The sequence below is a fragment of the Cervus canadensis genome, chromosome 11 (assembly GCF_019320065.1).
Source record: "Cervus canadensis isolate Bull #8, Minnesota chromosome 11, ASM1932006v1, whole genome shotgun sequence".
Lineage (NCBI taxonomy): Eukaryota > Metazoa > Chordata > Mammalia > Artiodactyla > Cervidae > Cervus > Cervus canadensis.
Genome location: NC_057396.1, coordinates 28,451,859 through 28,470,236, shown reverse-complemented (window position 1 = coordinate 28,470,236; position 18,378 = coordinate 28,451,859). Strand labels below are relative to the sequence as shown.

At 50.4% G+C, this 18,378-nt stretch overlaps 1 protein-coding gene across 2 annotated transcripts in view; it reads right to left on the bottom strand.

Annotated features, from left to right (window-relative positions):
- Positions 1 to 18,378, bottom strand: part of GRIK4 (glutamate ionotropic receptor kainate type subunit 4) — a 484,233-nt gene that overhangs the window by 71,545 nt on the left and 394,310 nt on the right. For both annotated transcript variants that reach the window (XM_043482502.1, XM_043482503.1), the window contains exons 11-12: positions 16,866 to 16,973; positions 10,950 to 11,153 (exon numbers count right to left, since the gene is read on the bottom strand). In XM_043482502.1, coding sequence (XP_043338437.1) covers positions 10,950 to 11,153; positions 16,866 to 16,973 — 312 coding nt within the window. The remainder of the gene's footprint in view (positions 1 to 10,949; positions 11,154 to 16,865; positions 16,974 to 18,378) is intronic.

Here is an 18,378-nt window from a genome sequence, read left to right as displayed (position 1 = left end):
AAGATACCACTTTTCGCAGTTTCCTTCCCCACTCCTGCCCCAAGTCAATTCCCTACTGCCTGGCCCTTCTGTGTCACAGCAAGACAACCTCTCAGAAGGCTTTCAGATGCCTTAATTAACCCACTTTCACTTACTCTGCAGACCCTCACTCCCCTAAACAGCTGCTACTCGGCTGGGAAGGCGGAAATAATTCCCAAGAAGGAAGCCTTCTGACAAATTTCCCAGGCCGCTTCTAGACACTCATGGGGTTTGGAGGCGTTCCCAGTCTGGAGCTGCTGGGGCAGCTGCGAACATAACAACTCCAAAGCCCCTGGGATTCCCATCCATAGCAGCTTCCTCAGTAGAAAGAACCCTCCCGGAATCTCAGGACAGCCAGGCAAAGCTCTGCTCTCTCTTCCTGAATCTGTGGCTGATTCTCTGGGCCTCATGGTCCATGATCCCAGAGAGGGAACCATCTTGACACTGCTTCTTGGGAGATGAGCATTTAAGCCGTGTGCCCTCACAGCTGATGCACACTCTCACTCCCTGGTTCTGCCCTGCTTAGGGCTCCCTTAGCAACCTACTCACCTCTCTCCTGCCCACCCTGTAGCACACTGCTTCTTTTATGTGTCTGTATTCTGCCTACCTCCATACCACCTCGCCTGTAAATTCTCAAAGACAAAACCAAATCTCACCTATCCTTTCCCCCCAAACCTCCAGCACAGTAACTGACTTACTGTGTTAAATTACTATCTGCTGATTGATTAATCAATTCATGGCCCAGTTTTCCAAGCCTCAGGTTAACAATTGGGTTGATAGAAACCTGCTAAGGAATGAACTCCCTAAGTTTATTCAGGAAGCGCTTATCACCTGGTGCCTTGCTCTGCATGACCTAAAGAACTATCTGACACACTTTCCTGTGTCCCAGGCACTGTGACAGGTGCATGTGGATATCAAGAGGAATGAGATACTGTGCTTGCCCGCAAGGAACTGCCAGTCTCATCACCACCGAGAATCCATCCTAGCGGTCCACAGTGAGGAGTCATTCCTGCCTCCTACTTTATCAGTTGAAAACGATGTAGTTTATAACAGAGCTTTATTCCATACAACTTGGTGTTAAAATAACTTCTGCCATCTGTCTGCCTTTCCAGTGGGAGAGCTCCTGGAGGAAAGAGACCTGGTTTCAAATTCTAGTGCTTCTAGGCACTGGCCTCTCTGGGGCTGTGTGTTCTTAGTCCGTAAAAAGGAAGTAGTTATAACACCCACTTCCCAGATAATGCAGTTGAGGATGTAAATATCATCCATGTGTCCCTCTCAATCTGGCCACGCAGCGCCTCCTCTTTTTTTGCCATTCTTCTGGTCCAGTCTACTCCTTCCTCTCCATTCTCCTAGCACATAGATGCAGAGGACAGGAAGTCTGTACCAAAATCATGCTCCATTCCAGCCCCCAGTTCTCATGCGTCCCTGGTGGTGCAGTAAGGCATGCACAAGATAGCATATGAATCTGGGCTCTGGCTGCTTGCTGTGAGTCTGTGCTTGGGTTCATTGTTGACTCTCTGAGCCTCCATTTCATCTGTAAAATGGAGTAATAATCCCTCTCAGACCATGCACGGATTAAATGAAATAGCATCTGCCGAGTTCCTACATAGTGGCTGCCCTTGTCAGCAGCTGTCCTCGTCCTCCTCTCCCTCCTGGGGGCTCAGCTTTGAATAAGGACAGGGTGCCTTCATCAGATGACCACTCCCCCCATTCTAATTCTCTACAGAGCCATGGAGAGCAAGAGGAAAAAATCTGAAGGCCCACGACAGAGCCCTCAGCTGAAAGCCGGTGACGGCCAGGTAGGTATTGTCTGGGGCTCATGTTCATTGCAGGCTGAGGGTCCAGAGGCCCAGCTGCAGTCTTCTGGGGGGTGTGCACCCCAGCCGTAAATGTGGAGAGAGGACAGCGGTCACAGAGACAGACAGCAGCACCCAGCTGCATGGGCAGCAGCTGAGACAGACATCTCAGAAGAAAGGCACAGTGGCTGCAGTTTCAAAACTGCTTTCATTGGCTTTTTATCGGGTGGGTGAAAGGACTCGGGTAATAGAAAGGAACCTTTGAGGACTCCAGATGAGACAGACAGTTGTAAGGGAGGGTCTGACGAGAGATGGAGAGCAAAGGCGGTTGTGGTCCAGGAAGCAGCCCAGGGCTCTGGCCCTTTTATTCTCAAGGACAACAGCCTGTGGATAATGAACCAGACAAGATGGATTTCCTCCCTTCCCACCTCTCGGGGGTTGTATGCAGGGACCACTGCTTGACACACATGCCGCATGAAGCCAGTCCAGGAAGGACCTTGCCCAGAGTCAGACAGCCTTCCCTCTTTTCCTGAGAAGCAGGACAACCTGCTTAAAAGTCCCCAGGAAAGGGGAGCTCCCGCACTCAGTAGGTCCTAGAAAGAAAGGCCGAGACCCCACACTGTCGCCGTTTTCTCCCGGTCATCTTCACTGACCCTGCTTTCATTCAGGCCCCATCCCGCCCCCTGCATCCCTGGACCGCTCTCTGATAAGCATAACTGAATCTGGTCTTCCCACATCCAATTCATCCCCATCTCGCCTCCCGGACTAACTTTCTGGGACCAAAGCCAATTACAGCACTCCTCCCCTCCTGGAATAAAACAAACCAACCACCTCTCTCTCTCTTCAAAAGCTCCCCGTTAGCCCTCTGGACATAGTTTAAGTATACAAACATATAAATCCTGTCACCACTGGCCCCTGCCTATAGCTCTACCCGCCTCCACTCCCTGCCATACTTGATGCCAGCCGCACAGAACCATTTGCACTGCCTGGATAATCTCAGTATTTTCTGCACCTAAAATATTCTTTTCTACTGAGATGATGCTCCTCCATCCTCAACACTCTGTTCCACGGTCCCTTCCTGGGTGAGTCCTTCCCTGCTCACTCCTGTACAAACCTTGTTCGTGCGTCCGCCAGCCCTACCAGTGTCGCTCACTACCCATGTGACCCACGTTATCTGCTTCGTGACTCAGTTTCCTCACCTGGAACATCTGGTTATCATGAAGACAAACGAGTCAAGTGTGTAAAACAGTGCCTGGCCCACAGGAAACACTTAATAAATGTCGGTCATTGTTATCTTCATCATTGTTGTTGTCGTTCAGTCATTAAGTTGTGCCTAACTCTTTGTGACCCCATAGACTGCAGCACACCAGGCTTCCCTGTCCTTCACTATCTCCTGGAGTTTGCTCAAACTCACATCCATCGAGTCGGTGATGCCATCCAACCATCTCGTCCTCTGTCACCCGCTTCTCCTCCTGCCCTCAATCTTTCCCAGCATCAGGGTCTTTTCCTATGAGTTGGCTCTTTGCATCAGGTGGCCAAAGTATTGGAGCTTCAGCATCAGTCCTTCCAATGAATATACAGGGTTGATTTCCTTTAGGATTGACCGGTTTAATCTCCTTGCTGTCCAAGGGACTTTCCAGGATCTTTGCCAGTACCACAATTCAAAAGCATCAATTCTTTAGTACTCAGCCTTCCTTATGGTCCAACTCTCACATCCATACGTGACCACTGGAAAAACCACAGCTCTGATTATGTGGATCTTTGTCAGCACTGTTAATATTATTAATAGAGCATGTATCACACGGTACTGGAATTTGTGGTTCACTTGTCTCTTTGAGTAGGTCCTGAACTCCTTACCAGCAATTCCTCCCATCCCAATGGTGCTTGTCAGAGAGTGGGCACTTTGATGAATGAGTGAATGAATGAATGAATGACTTGCTGAATTATCATTGGAGCCCACCTCCTCCTATCTGAGTAAACACAGGGACCAGGCTTTAAGAGGAAGAGAAAGTCCCCACCCTTGAACATGGCTGTCACATGGGAAAAGAGTAGAGCATTCAGTTTTAGCCCCTGGATCAGTATCTTGATTTTAAAGAATAGAATTCTATGACCTATTTTCAGTTAAAATAGTCTCTGGCTTCAAGGTGAAAAGGAATCCCAGGGGACTAGTTGTATTTTTTTTTTTTTTTTAGTTCAGCAAAATGTCTCTGAACAACTTTCCCAGTGGATTGAGGCCACAGACAACCCACCCTGCCAGGCCTCGGCAAACCGTCTCCACAATCCTTTCTCCTAGGGGCCCAGGAGGGGAAAGGAATGAGGCATTTCAGCTTCATCTACACTTAATTCATCAAAATGTCATTGGTAAGAGCTATTTGATGTCCAAAGCTTATGAGCCTTGAATCTAAGCCTTCTAAAGCCCCTTTCTCTTTGAACCTAAATGGGCTGTTCTGCCAACCTGGCGTTGACTGCCAACAGGGGACATGGTTCTGAGCTTTGAAGCTTGAGGGGGGCTCTCTCTCTCTTCCTGAACACGCTTTAGTCCTTCCCAAGCTGGGCCCCTAGGATGTGAAATGCAATCTCTCCCCTTCCAGGATACCACTGCTCAGGGCTGAACCCACAAAGAAAGCTTCACACACAACTGGGGGAGCGGAGAAGGGGTCAGAGAGGTCATCCACTCACTTTACAAATAAAGTGCAGCCCCTTTATGGGCCAGAGTCAGACGTGGGTACCACGTTCTGGGCATCCTCCACAGGCTCTGCCTAGAAAGGCCTCTCAGAAGAGAGCACCATTCATGGCTGGAGGGAGATGACAGTGTGAGTCCATCAGGAGAGGCCATGAGGACTCAGGTGCCCATCTGCTGGCTGTGGGACCAGGGGTGAATCATTTGTACTTCTAAGCCGCAGGGTATTCACCCATAGGTCCACTTCACAGAGCCCTTATGGAGGATAAAGAATCAGGGCTGGGAACGCAGTTTCAAACATGAAATCAACGCATACGTGTGTGTGTGTGGGGGGGGGGGTGACAAGGACAACAGCCAGGACAGACACACCCCTGACTGCACTGTTTCCCAGTGACCTGTCCGTGTCTCCGCGAGGACCGCAAACCCCTTCACGAATGCGCCTCCCCGCCCCCTGTCCTGCCCACCGTGATCCCCACCAGGACTCCGCTCCAGCCACGTGACCATCCCTGCTCTCCCCAATGCCTAAGAGACGCACGCGCTCTCGAGTCCCAGCAGCTGCTTCCACGAGCGATTTCATTTTAAACAACAGCCAACCTTTCAGCTCCACAGCTCCTTCTAGCTACAACCCTTTATCTTGCTTTCCCACAAGAGCGAAGCTTCTGTAAAGAGTATTCCACAATGATTCAACCATTGCAGTGTGATTTCAATCCAGCCACCCACCGAAACCCCTCTCGTCCGTGGCTTCTGCATTCTAAATCTGACGGGAGGCTCTTTTGTGCTTCCTTTCAAGAGGTGGGAAGCTTCTTTACCCGCCTCTCTCAGCAGCCTTCACAGGCTCTCCTCCCTCACCGCCCTCCTGAATGTATGATTTTCTCCCAGAGGGTTCCGTCCCTCCTCACAGCTGCAAACCACAGCTCGCCAACCACGCCAGCACCTACGCCTGGAGCCGCAGAGCCCATTCTAACCAACTCGCTGCTGAGCATCTCTACCTACGCATCCAAAAGGCTTTCCACAGTTACCGCTTCCAAAGCGGGAATCATCCCCCTCTTTCCTCCCAGACCTATTTTTCTCCTGGGTTTTCCACTTCAAAGACTGGCAGCACGATCCACCCAGACGTGCACATCAGTGTCCACAAGAGAAACCCGGGTGTCATTCATTCTACTCTCCTCCCTCTGCACGGGCCACGCCCATTCAGTCCTTGAGTCCGGACAACGCATCGGTTAAATACCTTCCACAAGTTACCAAACAGAATTATACTATGATCTCACTTAAGAAAAAAACTTGTGTAAGTACACACTCATCAAGAAATCAGAAGGGATCATATTGAAATGTTAACCACGGGTATTACTGACTGGTGGAATTACAAGTAATTTTTGTTTCTTTGTTTTTTAAAACACATATATTTTATAAAGATCGTATTTATTGTTTCATCGCTAAGTCTGTCTGACTCTTTTACGACCCCGTGGACTGTAGCTCTCCAGATTCCTCTGTCCATGGGATTCTCCAGGCAAGAATACTGGAGTGGATTGCCATTTCCTTTTCCAGGGGATCTTCCCAAGTGAGGGATGGAACTCCTGTCTCCTGCACTGGCAGGAGGATTCTTCACCACTGAGTCATTCTATATTACAGAAAAACTGTTACCTTTAAAGACAGCTTTTGAAGGCTTCTTCTGATTCCTAAGTTACTTTTGGTTCTCATCACCTCTTGCAACAATTCAGTCTTCTCCCTGGTTCCCCTGCCTCCAGGACTTTCCCATCCCTCACCCATCTATGTTCCACACTGTAGAAGGCCGTATAGGCCACCGCCCACTCCCTAGGCTCACTTCCCACCACGCTCTGTTCCAGCTGTAACATCCTAAAACGGAAACTACCATGCCCCTTCCTGTCTCCAAGCCGTGGACTCTGCCTGGTTCCCTTCCTCCTGGCTTGATCTTCTCTCTCCACATCCCTGCTCTCCCTGGCCAACTTCTCCTGGTCCTTAAAGATTCAAGTCAAGCAACATCTCCTGCAGGTGTCTTCCCTACACATCAAAAGCAGAGTCAGGAGGCCCTCCTCCAGTCCTCTCACCAGCCCCTCTACCTCCCCATCCTAGCCTTTCTCACTCTGCTTTTACCCAACTGGTCCTCCATCAAAGAGTGACCCAGTGTCTGTCTCATTCAACTCTGTATCTGAATACCTCCAACAATTTCAATGAAAAATTCAGTTTAAATAAATATACTGGGGTGACACAGGAGGATGTTGAGACTGTTCCAAGGGCATCTTCTTCTTCAATCTTTAGTCTATCTCCTCCCCTCTGCCAAGTACACTTCCAGCAAAACACACCATCACAGCTGTGGGCTCAGCTTGTGAAGGGTTTGACTGGGGGCAAAATGAATCCAGACCCAAGAGGCTCCCAAACAGACACACTGCACATCTCCCCTACCCAGATATGGCCCTGGGGGGTGAGAGGCCAGCCACCTGCCCAGATGATGTGAAGTCACTTGTTTTCACTCCAACCACACTCCTACTTTTAACAGGATTTACACTGAAAGACATACTCTGATGATTTTCAAAAGTAAGCAGAAAATATGTTTGAATGCTCTTTCATAACTAACACGCCATGAGTGCAAGCCCCACAGTAAGCAGGTGACTGTGGATATGAAAGACTGAGGCTCTAGAACACCCAGTGGAGATGACCCAGGAGATGACTCTCTAGGCTGCATCACTCTGCATCCAGGAGGCTACTGCATTCCTCAAATGATCTAAATAAAGAGATTTCTGTCTATCAAAGTTTCTGTGGGTGTGGGCATGCTCATGTGTGTGTTATTTTAAATCCTTACAAAAATTCTTTCTGGATAAACACTGAAGCTTTGGGGGATGGGGGTGAGAAGGATAAAAAATGTTGCCCAAGAACACACAGCTAGTAAGTAAGTGAACTGACATTAGGTTTAACATCAAGATTCCCACTCTCAGACCATGAGCACTGAAGTCAGCTCACTCAGTCGTGTCCGACTCTTTGGGACCCCAGCGACTGTACCCCTCCAGGCTTCTCTGTCCATGGGGATTCTCCAGCCAAGAATAGTGAAGCGGGTTGTCATGCTCTCTTCCAGGAGATCTTCCTGACCCAGGGATCGAATCCGGGTCTCCTGCATTGCAGGCAGACTCTTTACCGTCTGAGCCAGCAGGGAAGCCCCAAGTCAGCTGGACCAGGGTTTAAATGCTGACTCTAAACTTACCAGCTGTGTGATTTTGGCAGGTTATTTAACCTCCTTGAGCCTGCATTTCCTCATCTGTATATAAGTAACAAATTTAGGTGAGATGACCTCTGAGGTCTCTTCTGTCTAGGACACTGGCTAGCCAACCCCAAGGCTTTGCTGTTATAACCTCTCATCTGTGCAACTTGGGGAAGGGGTCACACAGGGGGTCTGCGGGCCTTAGGACTGTTGTGATCCTAGGAGACATCGGGGCAGACATATCAAGCACTGAACCTGGGGAAGATCAGGGCCAGCATATGTATTGAAAGAATGAATTAATTCCTTAATTAATTAATACTACCCAGCCACGTCTTGATGAGACCAAAGCAGCAGTGTTTTGACTTGAAAGCTGATCTGGGGTGAATTTTAAGATCCCAGTCTGATTGCCCAAATCATTCAGTATGGAGCTGCATGTCCTTGAGTCCTGGATCCTTTCCTCTTCCTGCCAGTCCACGTCACAGCTCATTAAGGGGCTGATAAGGGGATGGCTGTGCACCGACTCCGACATCCCTGAAGTCACCCCACAAGTCACAAGGCAGTGCAAGGGAGCTGAAGAAACCGCTCAAGGTCACCGAGTCCGTAAGACAGGAGGAGGGGCGGTTCAGCTTTCTGAGGTTTAACCACTAGAGGGCGCCTCGACCGGGGTTCTAAACAGTAAGACTGCCTTGGGGGAGGGGTTCAGGAGCTAACCTGAACCCTTTTTGGGGACCCCCATCCTTTATACGGGACGCGTGGGCATCATCGGCTAGGGGGTTGAACCTCAAAGATGGCAGAAGGCTTCGCCCCCAGCCTGTCCCTGTGAGAGGCTCTCAGGGCCCCTTGGGCCTCCTATGGTCTTTCATGATTGCCTGCAAGCCTCACTCTGCCAGCAAGGCCTCCCTCCTGGACTCTAGGAACTGGACAATTCACGGTGTCACTAAACAAGACTTGCTGCTGGCCCTGCTGAGTCACTGCAAATGCTATCAGGAAAACTCCTAACCACCATCCCACCTCAGCCCTTAAATACCTTCCACACGCTTTTGACTACATAGAACTTTCCATCATGCATTGCCAAGGATTGCTTATTCAATACCCCAACTAACATTTTTATCCTTGGAGACTGGGATTTAAAAAATGTATCTTTTATCCCAAGTTTGGTACATATAAAATGTGGCATGCATACTCAGTCACTCAGTCATGTCCATCTCTTTGCAACCCTGTGGACTGTAGCCTGCCAGGCTCCTCTGTCCATGGGATTCTCCAGGCAAGAATACTGGAGTGGGGTGCCATTTCCTTCTCCAGGGAATCTTCCCAACCCAGGGATCGAACCCATGTCTCCTGCATTGGCAGGCGATTCTTTACCAGCGAGCCACCTGGAAAGCCCATATATAAAAGATTACAATCATGTTAATTTAACAGATAAAGAGATGAGAGGAAAGAAGGAGAGAAAAAAGCAAGCAAAGGTGAGAGGGATGGACAACACAAAGGAAGGGACTGGGCTTATGCGGAATTTCCTTGGTGACATCTCAGTCCAGCTGAGGTCGTGTGCTATGGTGGGATTCTGGAGTTAGACGCATCTGGGTTCAAATCCCAACCCTATCTCACCCTGACGGCGTGCCTTCAGACAAATCATTCAAGCTCTCTGTTTAGGTGGCACATTTGTAAAACGAGGATAATGATGAACTATTAATAAAAGGTACGTTCTGAGAGGATTAGAGATGATGTATGTAAGGCCCCCTACACGCTGGCACTGGCTGGGAGGCTGCAGGGGCTCCTCCTGAACTTGGAAAGCACAGACGGAGACCGGTCGGTTCAAAGTCACTCCAAGAACCTAGGTCTGTGGTCTCTGCATTGGGTGCCAATTACCTACCCTGACGAGAAACACTCAGTTATGGAAATACAGACAGTGAATTAATAGCAACTTAGTTTTTACAGATGTTAGTGGTTTGTGCCAAGAAAACAAACGCTCTGGCCCTGGAAGAACTTTCTACAGTCTTGCTCTAACTGAATGATGATTGACATTTGAGGATGCTCACCTACATTTTAATCAAGTCTCCACATTCACCCTGAAAATTTATAGCCCTCCCAAGTGCACCGTGGCCCTGGTCTGGAAGAGCACATTAAGGATAGCAGAAAATAATACTAGAAGTAACAGAATAGCCGTAACTGTGACCAATGCCTCTGACAGTCGGTCCCTTTTCCCTTGTTATTTAACCATGTCTCTTTGACAGCCCTTCTCAAGTGTCAAAGTCAGCTGATGTAGCTGTGTTCTACACTCTCGGGACCTGTCTAAACTCTGCCAACGGTACTGATAATCAAAAATAATCAAAACTGGAACTCCCCTGGTGGTCCAGTGGTTGAGAGTCTGCCTGCCAATGCAGGGGACACGGGTTTGATCCTTGCTCCAGGAACTAGATCCCACATGTGTGTGTGCTAAGTCACTTCAGTTGTATCCAACTGATCCTACATGTGTGTGTGCTAAGTCGCTTCAGTTGTGTCTGACTCTTTGTGATCCTTTGGACTGTAGCCCGCCAGGTTCTTCTGTCCATGGGATTCTCCAGGCAAGAATACTGGAGTGGAGTGATCTTTCCGAGCCAGGGATCAAACCTGTGGTTCTTACTTCTCCTGCATTGGCAGGTGGAATCTTCACCACTAGCGCCACCTGGGAAGCCCTAGATCCCACATGCCACAGGGCAACTAAGCCTGTGTGCCACAACCGCTGAGCCTGTGCATCCGAGAGCTGGTGCTTCACAACCAGAGAAGGCATCACAATGAGGAGCCTGTTCATGGCAATTAGAGAGGAGCCCTTGTCTGCTGCAACTAGAGGAAAGCCCTTGTGCAGCAATGAAGACCCAGCGAAGCCAAAAATAAATAATTTTTTAAAAAGTAAAACAAAAAGCACCTGAATTATCCAAGAAGTGAACCCAATCTCTAAGTCGCGTTTATTGGTCAAGGCCTCTATTCCTTAGCCATTACAGGTTCTAGACTGGGACCAGAAGAGCCACAGGGCAAGGATCATGGTGATCTTATTCACCAATGACCAATACCAATGTATCTATACCACCAATGCCTGGCTCGGTGCCAGCTCAGGGAAGATTCGTGCAATGAATGGGCGAATAAATGAAAACAGCATGACTGATTGACTGAATAAACAGTGGGTTCATAAGCATACAGCACAACCTTCTGTCCTTCCACCAGCCTCCCCGGCCCACCCCCAGATCCAAACCACCTGTTCTTTCCTTACCCGAGCGATCAGCTCCCCGACCATGCCCGTCCAGGTGCCATTGGCCTCGGGCACGCCGTACACGCCGTCCCCGACCAGACGGATCTTGTAGTTGAACCGGAGGATCTCCGCCAGCTCCTTGAGCATGTCCACACAGAAGCCCTCGTAGCGGTCGTTGCCTTCCATTTCCTGGTGGTTCCCCTTCAGCATTAAATACGGGTTTTCCTGCAGCAAAACTGGGCAGCTGTCATTCTCATCTTAGCCCTGGCGTCTCAGCCACATGTGATGAGGGGACTGGGGACACAGGAGGTTGGGGAGAAGATGGGGTGGAGGAGGGAAGTGGCTTGGGTAATGGGACACTTTGGAGGTGGCAGTTACTTCCCTTTCCTGACTTCAAGGCACTTCTCTTACCAGGAACACGCAAGGGTCTCACTGCACAGAGGGTTCAGTGGAAGCCCCTCTACCTTGTTTAAGGTCATCATCTGACCCCATCTCCCATTTCATTCCGTCCTTTTCCCCCCTTTCCTTTTGTTTATTCCACACAGACTGATCTCAGGGCATTATGAGATGCAAGGATGCTGATGACAGAACAGGTGAGGTTCTTAAATGCACTGTATGACTGCAACCCAAGGCAGAATGGGTCCAGCCGTGGGTGTTGGGAGAAGGGCTGGGTCTCTCAGGTGAAATGACCAGGGAGGTTTCCATGGAGGAGGTGGGATGCAAGCTGGGCTCCGGAGGATGACAGAACACTGACAGATGGAAGTGGCGGTGGACAGAGGGCTGCACGGGCAGGGGAAAGGCAGGATCAAGGACATAATCCCCAGTGAGATGGAGCTCGTCCCATTCAGCAGATGTGGAGGTGCCTTTGAGTGGGAGCCTGGCTTGTGGGTAGGGGTGGGATGGGAGGATAAATTTAGAAAGATGAATTAGGGTCAGCACGGGCCTTGGATGCCAGGGCGAGGTACATCACACATATATAGTAGGGAAGTACTCACAGTTTTAAAGACTCAAGGACATGAGTGAAGAATATGACAAAGTGAGAGAGAGAGAAGGTCTGGGAGTGAGGACAGACCCTCTCCTGCTAGGAGATGCTGATTCCTGAGCTGTGCTTTGGCTCAGGTGGGTTTCAGAGCTGGACAGGACACAGAGAGGGTCAGGTAGATGCCAGGATGGGTGTGGGGCACAGGGGGAGGATCCTCAGACCCTTGGAGCCTGAGCAGGAGACTCAGGATGGTGTCATCATGGCCGTGGATGGTTTGGAAAGGAAGAGGTTTGGGAACATGTTGAATTTGAGGTGTTGGTAGGCGACTCAGGAGCAAACATGCGACTGAATATTGGAACATGGAGTGAGGGCAGGATAGGGGGCATAGATAAGGCAGCCTCTAGATAGAGGTGGTGGCTGAAGCTGCAGGATATGGGAGACCATGGAGGGGGAAGGACAGCAGAGGGATAAGACCTGATCCGGGTGGGGCGGGGCGGGGGTGAATGAAGGGCAGCCACAGAGCAGGACAAAGCAGAAGCAGCCAGAAAAGCCGAAAATCAGGAAAACGTGATCATGAAAGTCAAGGAGGTGGGGATTTCAAGCAGAAGAAGGCAGGCATTCCCACCCAGAGAGGAAGCAGGGCTGTGAAAGGGCAACTGGGTCACGTGTCACTGGAGATGTTCGAAGGCAGGTTGGGGGTGTTGGGGGGAGGTGATGGCAGAAGCCTAGAGGGATGGGCCTGAATGAGAGGTGCACGGGGGAGGGCCGGGCTTGTTGGGAGGTTAGGAGATAAGGGCCAGCCGGCAGAGCCTTCTCCACCCAACCGCTCCCAGGCACGTCTCTCTCCAAACTTCAGTTCCCCTCTACCAGCAACGGTGCCCACTGACCCCTTGATGGATGATCCCCTAAACTGGAGGGTAGTCCAAGGGCAGCAGGGTGTAGGTGAGGTGGTCTTAGAATGGGAGGGACCAGAGAATGTATGTAGGTAGAAAGGGAGGAATCCCTAGAAAAGGCAAGATAGAGAAGGAAGAAAGAGAAGTGTAAGTCAGGTCAGTAAGGTCCCAGGAGAGCCAGGGTCAAGGCGAACTTGAGTCCGGGAAGTGGGCCTGGGGGTAGGGTGGAGAGCATAGATGCAGGTTCAGAGAGGAAGGGAGGAGGGCAGACATAAGAACTGTGCCAGAGTCGTGCTGGGGGCAGGAGGGAAGGCTTGGTTCCTCTGGAGGGGTTTGCTCAGGGGATACGATGGGGGTGACAGAGAGGAGCCTGGGGTTGCCCAGGTCCAGCTGAGTTAGGAGGCTGAACGCAGAGAGGCAGCTGGGGGCAGGACTTGGAAGGAGAGGTGGACTCAGAGACGGGCAGGAGGTGAGATGGCTGAGCATCACGGTGGAGATGATTCTAGAAGCCGAGAGAGGGAAGTGCTGAAGTGCTGGTTTGCTGAGCTCAGGCTGGAAGGGACCTCTGGGCTGGGGAAGATGGGGAGCCAGGCAGACCAGAGGTCATGAGGGGAGGAAGGGCAAGAGCAGTCTTGTGGGTGTGAAGCAGAAGAGGGAAAGGTAGGAGGTTCCGAGCCAGGGGGAGGGACCTCTGAGTTGAAGGTGATGTGATTCTGGTTCATGATCAAGTGCACGGTCCTGTCAGTGAGATGCAGCCAGGCTCCCCGCCTTCCATACAAGCCGTCCTTGGCTCAAGGGCTCTTCTCCGTCCTTCTGTTTAACCTAATGGAATACTGTCCTTGGGGTCCCATTGCCTCCTCTTCGCCCACCCACGTTTCAGAATTCCTACTGTGCTCCCAGCCAGGGTCCCACACACACATTCTCTATCCTCCTACACCTGCTGCCTCCCAGGCAGAACGTGTGTGTGCCTGGGACTGACTCCTCCTGCTGTCCCCACCTGGCTCGTGTTCAGCACCCACGGACTGTGTGGGTGAAAAGTGCTGAAGTGGCCTCACCTCCAGATCACAGCTGGGGGGTTTCCATGTCTGGGTTGGAAGGCAACCTCCTAAGGTATCTTTAATGACCCCGAGGAGTTTCACAAAAGTCTTCTCCCTGAGCACTCTTAAGTTAATTTAAAATACACTGGCATATTTAGAGTGAATAAACACAAAGCCAATGCTAGAGAGAGGAGTCACAGGCATTTTGGAAAGTGTGGGGGCTGAGTGCTGGCCTGGGGCCCTGTCCTGGCAGGGGTGTTGGGAGAACGGAAGATAGTGATGTGGGCAAAAAGCTTAACCCGGGTTCTGACACAAGGTGGGGTATTTGCTGCAGCTAACCCGGTGTATTCCTCTGGAGGAAGGCATGGCAACCCGCTCCAGTATTCTTGCCTGGAGAATGCCCATGGACAGAGGAGCCTGGCAGGCCACAGTCCCTGGGATCACAAAGAGTTGGATACGACTCAGCAACTAAACCACAACAGCAACAATTCTGTGTATTAGCTGGTGTTAACCAATAAATCACAAGTCCCAACTGCACCCTGTCAGGAGCAGGACACAACAGGGCTATGTGCTGGGTTATAAGGGATAAATGAGAAGGCGAGGGTGGGATGTTCTGAGAGAATAGCATTGAAACATGTATATTATCAAGGGCGAAACAGATCTCCAGCTCAGGTTGGATGCATGAGACAAGTGGTCGGGGCTGGTGCACTGGGAAGACCCAGAGGGATGGGACGGGGAGGGAGGCGGGAGGGGGGATTGGGATGGGAAACATGTAAATCCATGGCTGATTCATGTCAATGTATGGCAAAAACCACTACAATATTGTAATTAGCCTCCAACTAATAAAAATAAATGGAAAAAAAGGTAGAAAAGTAGAAAAATGGGTATTCAATGCAGTGGTAACTCAAATACTATTATTAACATTTGTGTGTTAACTTTAGATGGTGACTTTTTCCCCACATCTGTTCATATTTCTCCGAAATCTGGTTTTAGCTCCTAAATAACAGTCCTCAACTCTGAAAGATATTGTTTCTAAATTTTGTGTATTTTAACCAATCTGTAATGAAGATCTTTGTATATTAAAAAAAAAAGGGATAAATGATTCAGGATGACCATTTGCCAAGGATCTCTCCCAAATGGTCACCGGGGACTGGGACATGCTTGAGGATGGGGAGCAGGGCACAGACTCGGGACGTCCTTCAGAGGCAGAGAAGGTCCCAGCAATCTTGCTGTGTGCTGTCCCCCTCAGCCAGGACTGTGGCTGTGTTGCCCCAGCTCAGCCAGGCATGCCCAGATCGGGGGTCTATGTGACACCATCACCCCCTCATCCTGCTGACGTTTTCACATTGCTTTGGATGAGCTAAGGTTGAGCTGAGATGGGGGCTGGCAAAAACTCTGTGAGCTGGAATTGCCTCTCCATCCTTTGCTATGACTATTCCCTCTGCCTGGAGTATTCCTCCCAGACCGCCACATGTCCCTTCACCCCCATCAGGTCTCTGCTCAGATCTGCCCTTCTCAGTGAGGCCAGCACCCCACTCCCCTTTCCCGGCTCTATCTACACCCAAGCACCCAGAACTGCGCCCAGCACACAGGCATGCCCCCCAAATACTTGGTGAATGAATGGAAGTATTCAGTGACCCCTGTCTCCTACCACGTGAAGGGAAAACCCATTGGTTGGCATTCAAGTCCCTAAGCATTGTGGACCCAACCCACTTTGCCAGCCTCAGGCCTTCCCTCTCTACCTATGCCTGTGTCCTAGCAACCTGCGCTTTCCTGCATTTCCTGAGTGCCCAACAAGGCTCTCCGTCGTCCACTTCTCCCTCCTTATCTCTCACTGTCTTTTGAGGCCCATCCTCATGGTCCCTCTTCTTGGAAGGCTTTGCTGACCTCCCCAGTGGGATGGGACCCCTCCCTCCTTCAAACTCTGCAGTACTAGACACGAGCCTATTTCCTGGCTTTTTTCCTGCTCTGCTCACAGTAGATCAGTTATTCCAGTCCAGGGCTCCTGGGCCCCTGGAGTTTATGAACATAGTGATGGAGGTCCCTGAACTCTTTTGCATTATCTTGAAAGCCTAATCTTTCAAAAGACAGTCCTTTTCTTAACAGACACATTTCCAGACTTTGCACAGTTAGCTATGATAAGGCTGAACAGACTCACTAATAGTTGGGTCTGTTTGGAGCTGGAATTACATCAGTGCAGCCACACTGGTTATCTCTTGCTGATAAGACGCTGGGCCAGACAGGGAAGTCGGCTTTTGATTAGTTAAAAGGAGGTGGAGGAAGGGGAAAAACTCATTATTACTGGAAATATGCAGTTGGTTTAATTGACAAATCTTAAAAAATATGATGTCCTTGGAGGTGGGGGGAGGGGAGAAGAAAACAACTTTGGCCATGAATGTACTTGACTCATGCCATCTACTAAATTACAGCCTCTTTGAGGACAGAGACTGAGTCTTACTCATCTTCGTGTCCCCAGGAATGAGCACAGTGCCTGACACACAGCAGGAGGGGCTGGGTAATCATCGAAGAGAATTGAATCAAATAAAAAAGGCAGATGGTCCCTTTCTCTGTAGATTGAGAACTTTCCTTTGATCGTTGGGAAATGAAGACATCGCAGGCCATAAAACCCCACTGAGTTCAGGTGTCCACTGGCAGGGGTGCAATTTGTACACGTAAGCACCGAGCAGGCTGCCGCGAGAGAGCGGGGGCCACGCCGGCGGGCTTCTCCCACCTGTGTCTTAAGGTGCCCTGCCCTTGGCCGCGCACAGATGCCCCGGGTGTTGGGGTGCCCCCATTAGAGACATCTACAAACTGCCGTCTCGCCACCCCATCCCGCTTCCCCAGCTGCCTTGGAACTCATCAGATATCATTTCCATATGAAGCAGCAACTTGAGTTTAATTACACTGTCATAAATTGGCCTCGGCGCTGTGATTAGAGCTCCCATCTTCTGTTCCTGGGGAGGCTGCAAGAAGGAGGAGGCACCCCAGGGAGCAGCAGCTGGGAAGCCCTGGGGCACCCGCTTACCAGGATGGTGGTGACGACCAGGGTGGTGTTGAAGAGGCTGTCAGAGATGTTGGAGGCGTACAGGCGGCTGTCCATGCTGAGGCCGTCTGCCACATGCCACTGGCCAATCTGAGGAGACCAAGGAGAGAGGCTGGGAAGGGCTGGGGGGAGGTGGAGGCTGGGGAGCTGGGGTGCTGAGGTCCCCCGAGACTCCAGGGCTGGGGGAGTTGAGAGGCCAGTCCCCTGCCTCTGGCGGGGCTACGGTTAAGTCACAGAAGGAGGGAGCCATGCAGAGTATGGAGCAGAGGGGCTGAACTGGGACAGGGCTACTAGAGTCAGGGGGGTCAGGGAAGGGTAGGGAGACTGTGAAGGAAGGCAAGACGTAAGAGAGAGGTGGAGAGGAAAACAGGAAAAGAAATCAGGGATGGAGGTGACCTAAACGGGAAGGAAATCCAAAAAAGAGGAGATATAGGTACACACATGTACACGTGGCTGATTCACTTGGCTGTACACCAGAGACAAACTCAATATCGTAAAGCAACTAAAGTCCTATAAAAATCACAAACAGAAAAAAGAAGTCAGGAACGGAATGAGGTCAGGGGTGCTCTCTCACCCAGCAGGGTGGGGAGCCGGGGAACTGCATTAACCGGAGGCAGGACTGAGCCGCACAGCTCTTTGGCTCTCGCCTGCCTTCAGGAAGCCTCATCATCTAAATAAGAACCAGCATGGCTACCACGTGGCACTTACTCAGCTCTTCAATAAATGCCCGCTGAATGGTTCAATGGATGCATGAACCATAAGGAGGAAGATCCAGGCTCTAGTTTTGGTGGAGTCACTTGCTGACTGTGAGAACCTTGGCAGGTGACTTGAATCTTTCCCAGGCTCCGTTTCCCCAGCTCTAAATGGGGGTGGCAATGTTTGCCCTGCCTTCTCAGAACAAATGGAAATCACGCATACGCCAGTTCGATGTTACATTATTCAGCCAGACCCAGGACCTCGGATCTCAAATACATCACCCCAGAAGTGACTGAACTTCTCTGAACACATTTCCTCATCTGTAAAATGGGAATAATACAAATTTCATGGGGTCATTGTGAGAACAGATTTAAGCTGAAACTTAATACCTGCTAGTTTCCCTCCTCTTCATTGTCTTGACTAGAGAGGGGGAAAAAAAACCCCACAACTTAGTTCCACCAGTTCCATTTAGTTCCACTTTCTAAGAAAGTCACCTAAATCGAAATTCAACATCATTAGGTTTTTAGAGAGTTTGTTTGTTTTCCCAGTGGAACCCTTTTATAGCTACACATATGTGTGTGTGCTACCAATATCTTTCTACTAGCTGGATCCCCTGGCAAACCATTTCTGTTGCTGGGTGTTGGAGGTGGGCAGACAGGAGAGTCGGCTGGCAGCTGGCTAGAAACCCAATGAAATGCACACATCCGCCTTTGCCAGGCATCTCCAGGCACCAGCAGCAGCTTCCCTGGAAAATTCTCACAGGTTCCATGGATGCCACATGGCTCCACCGGCCAGAGCT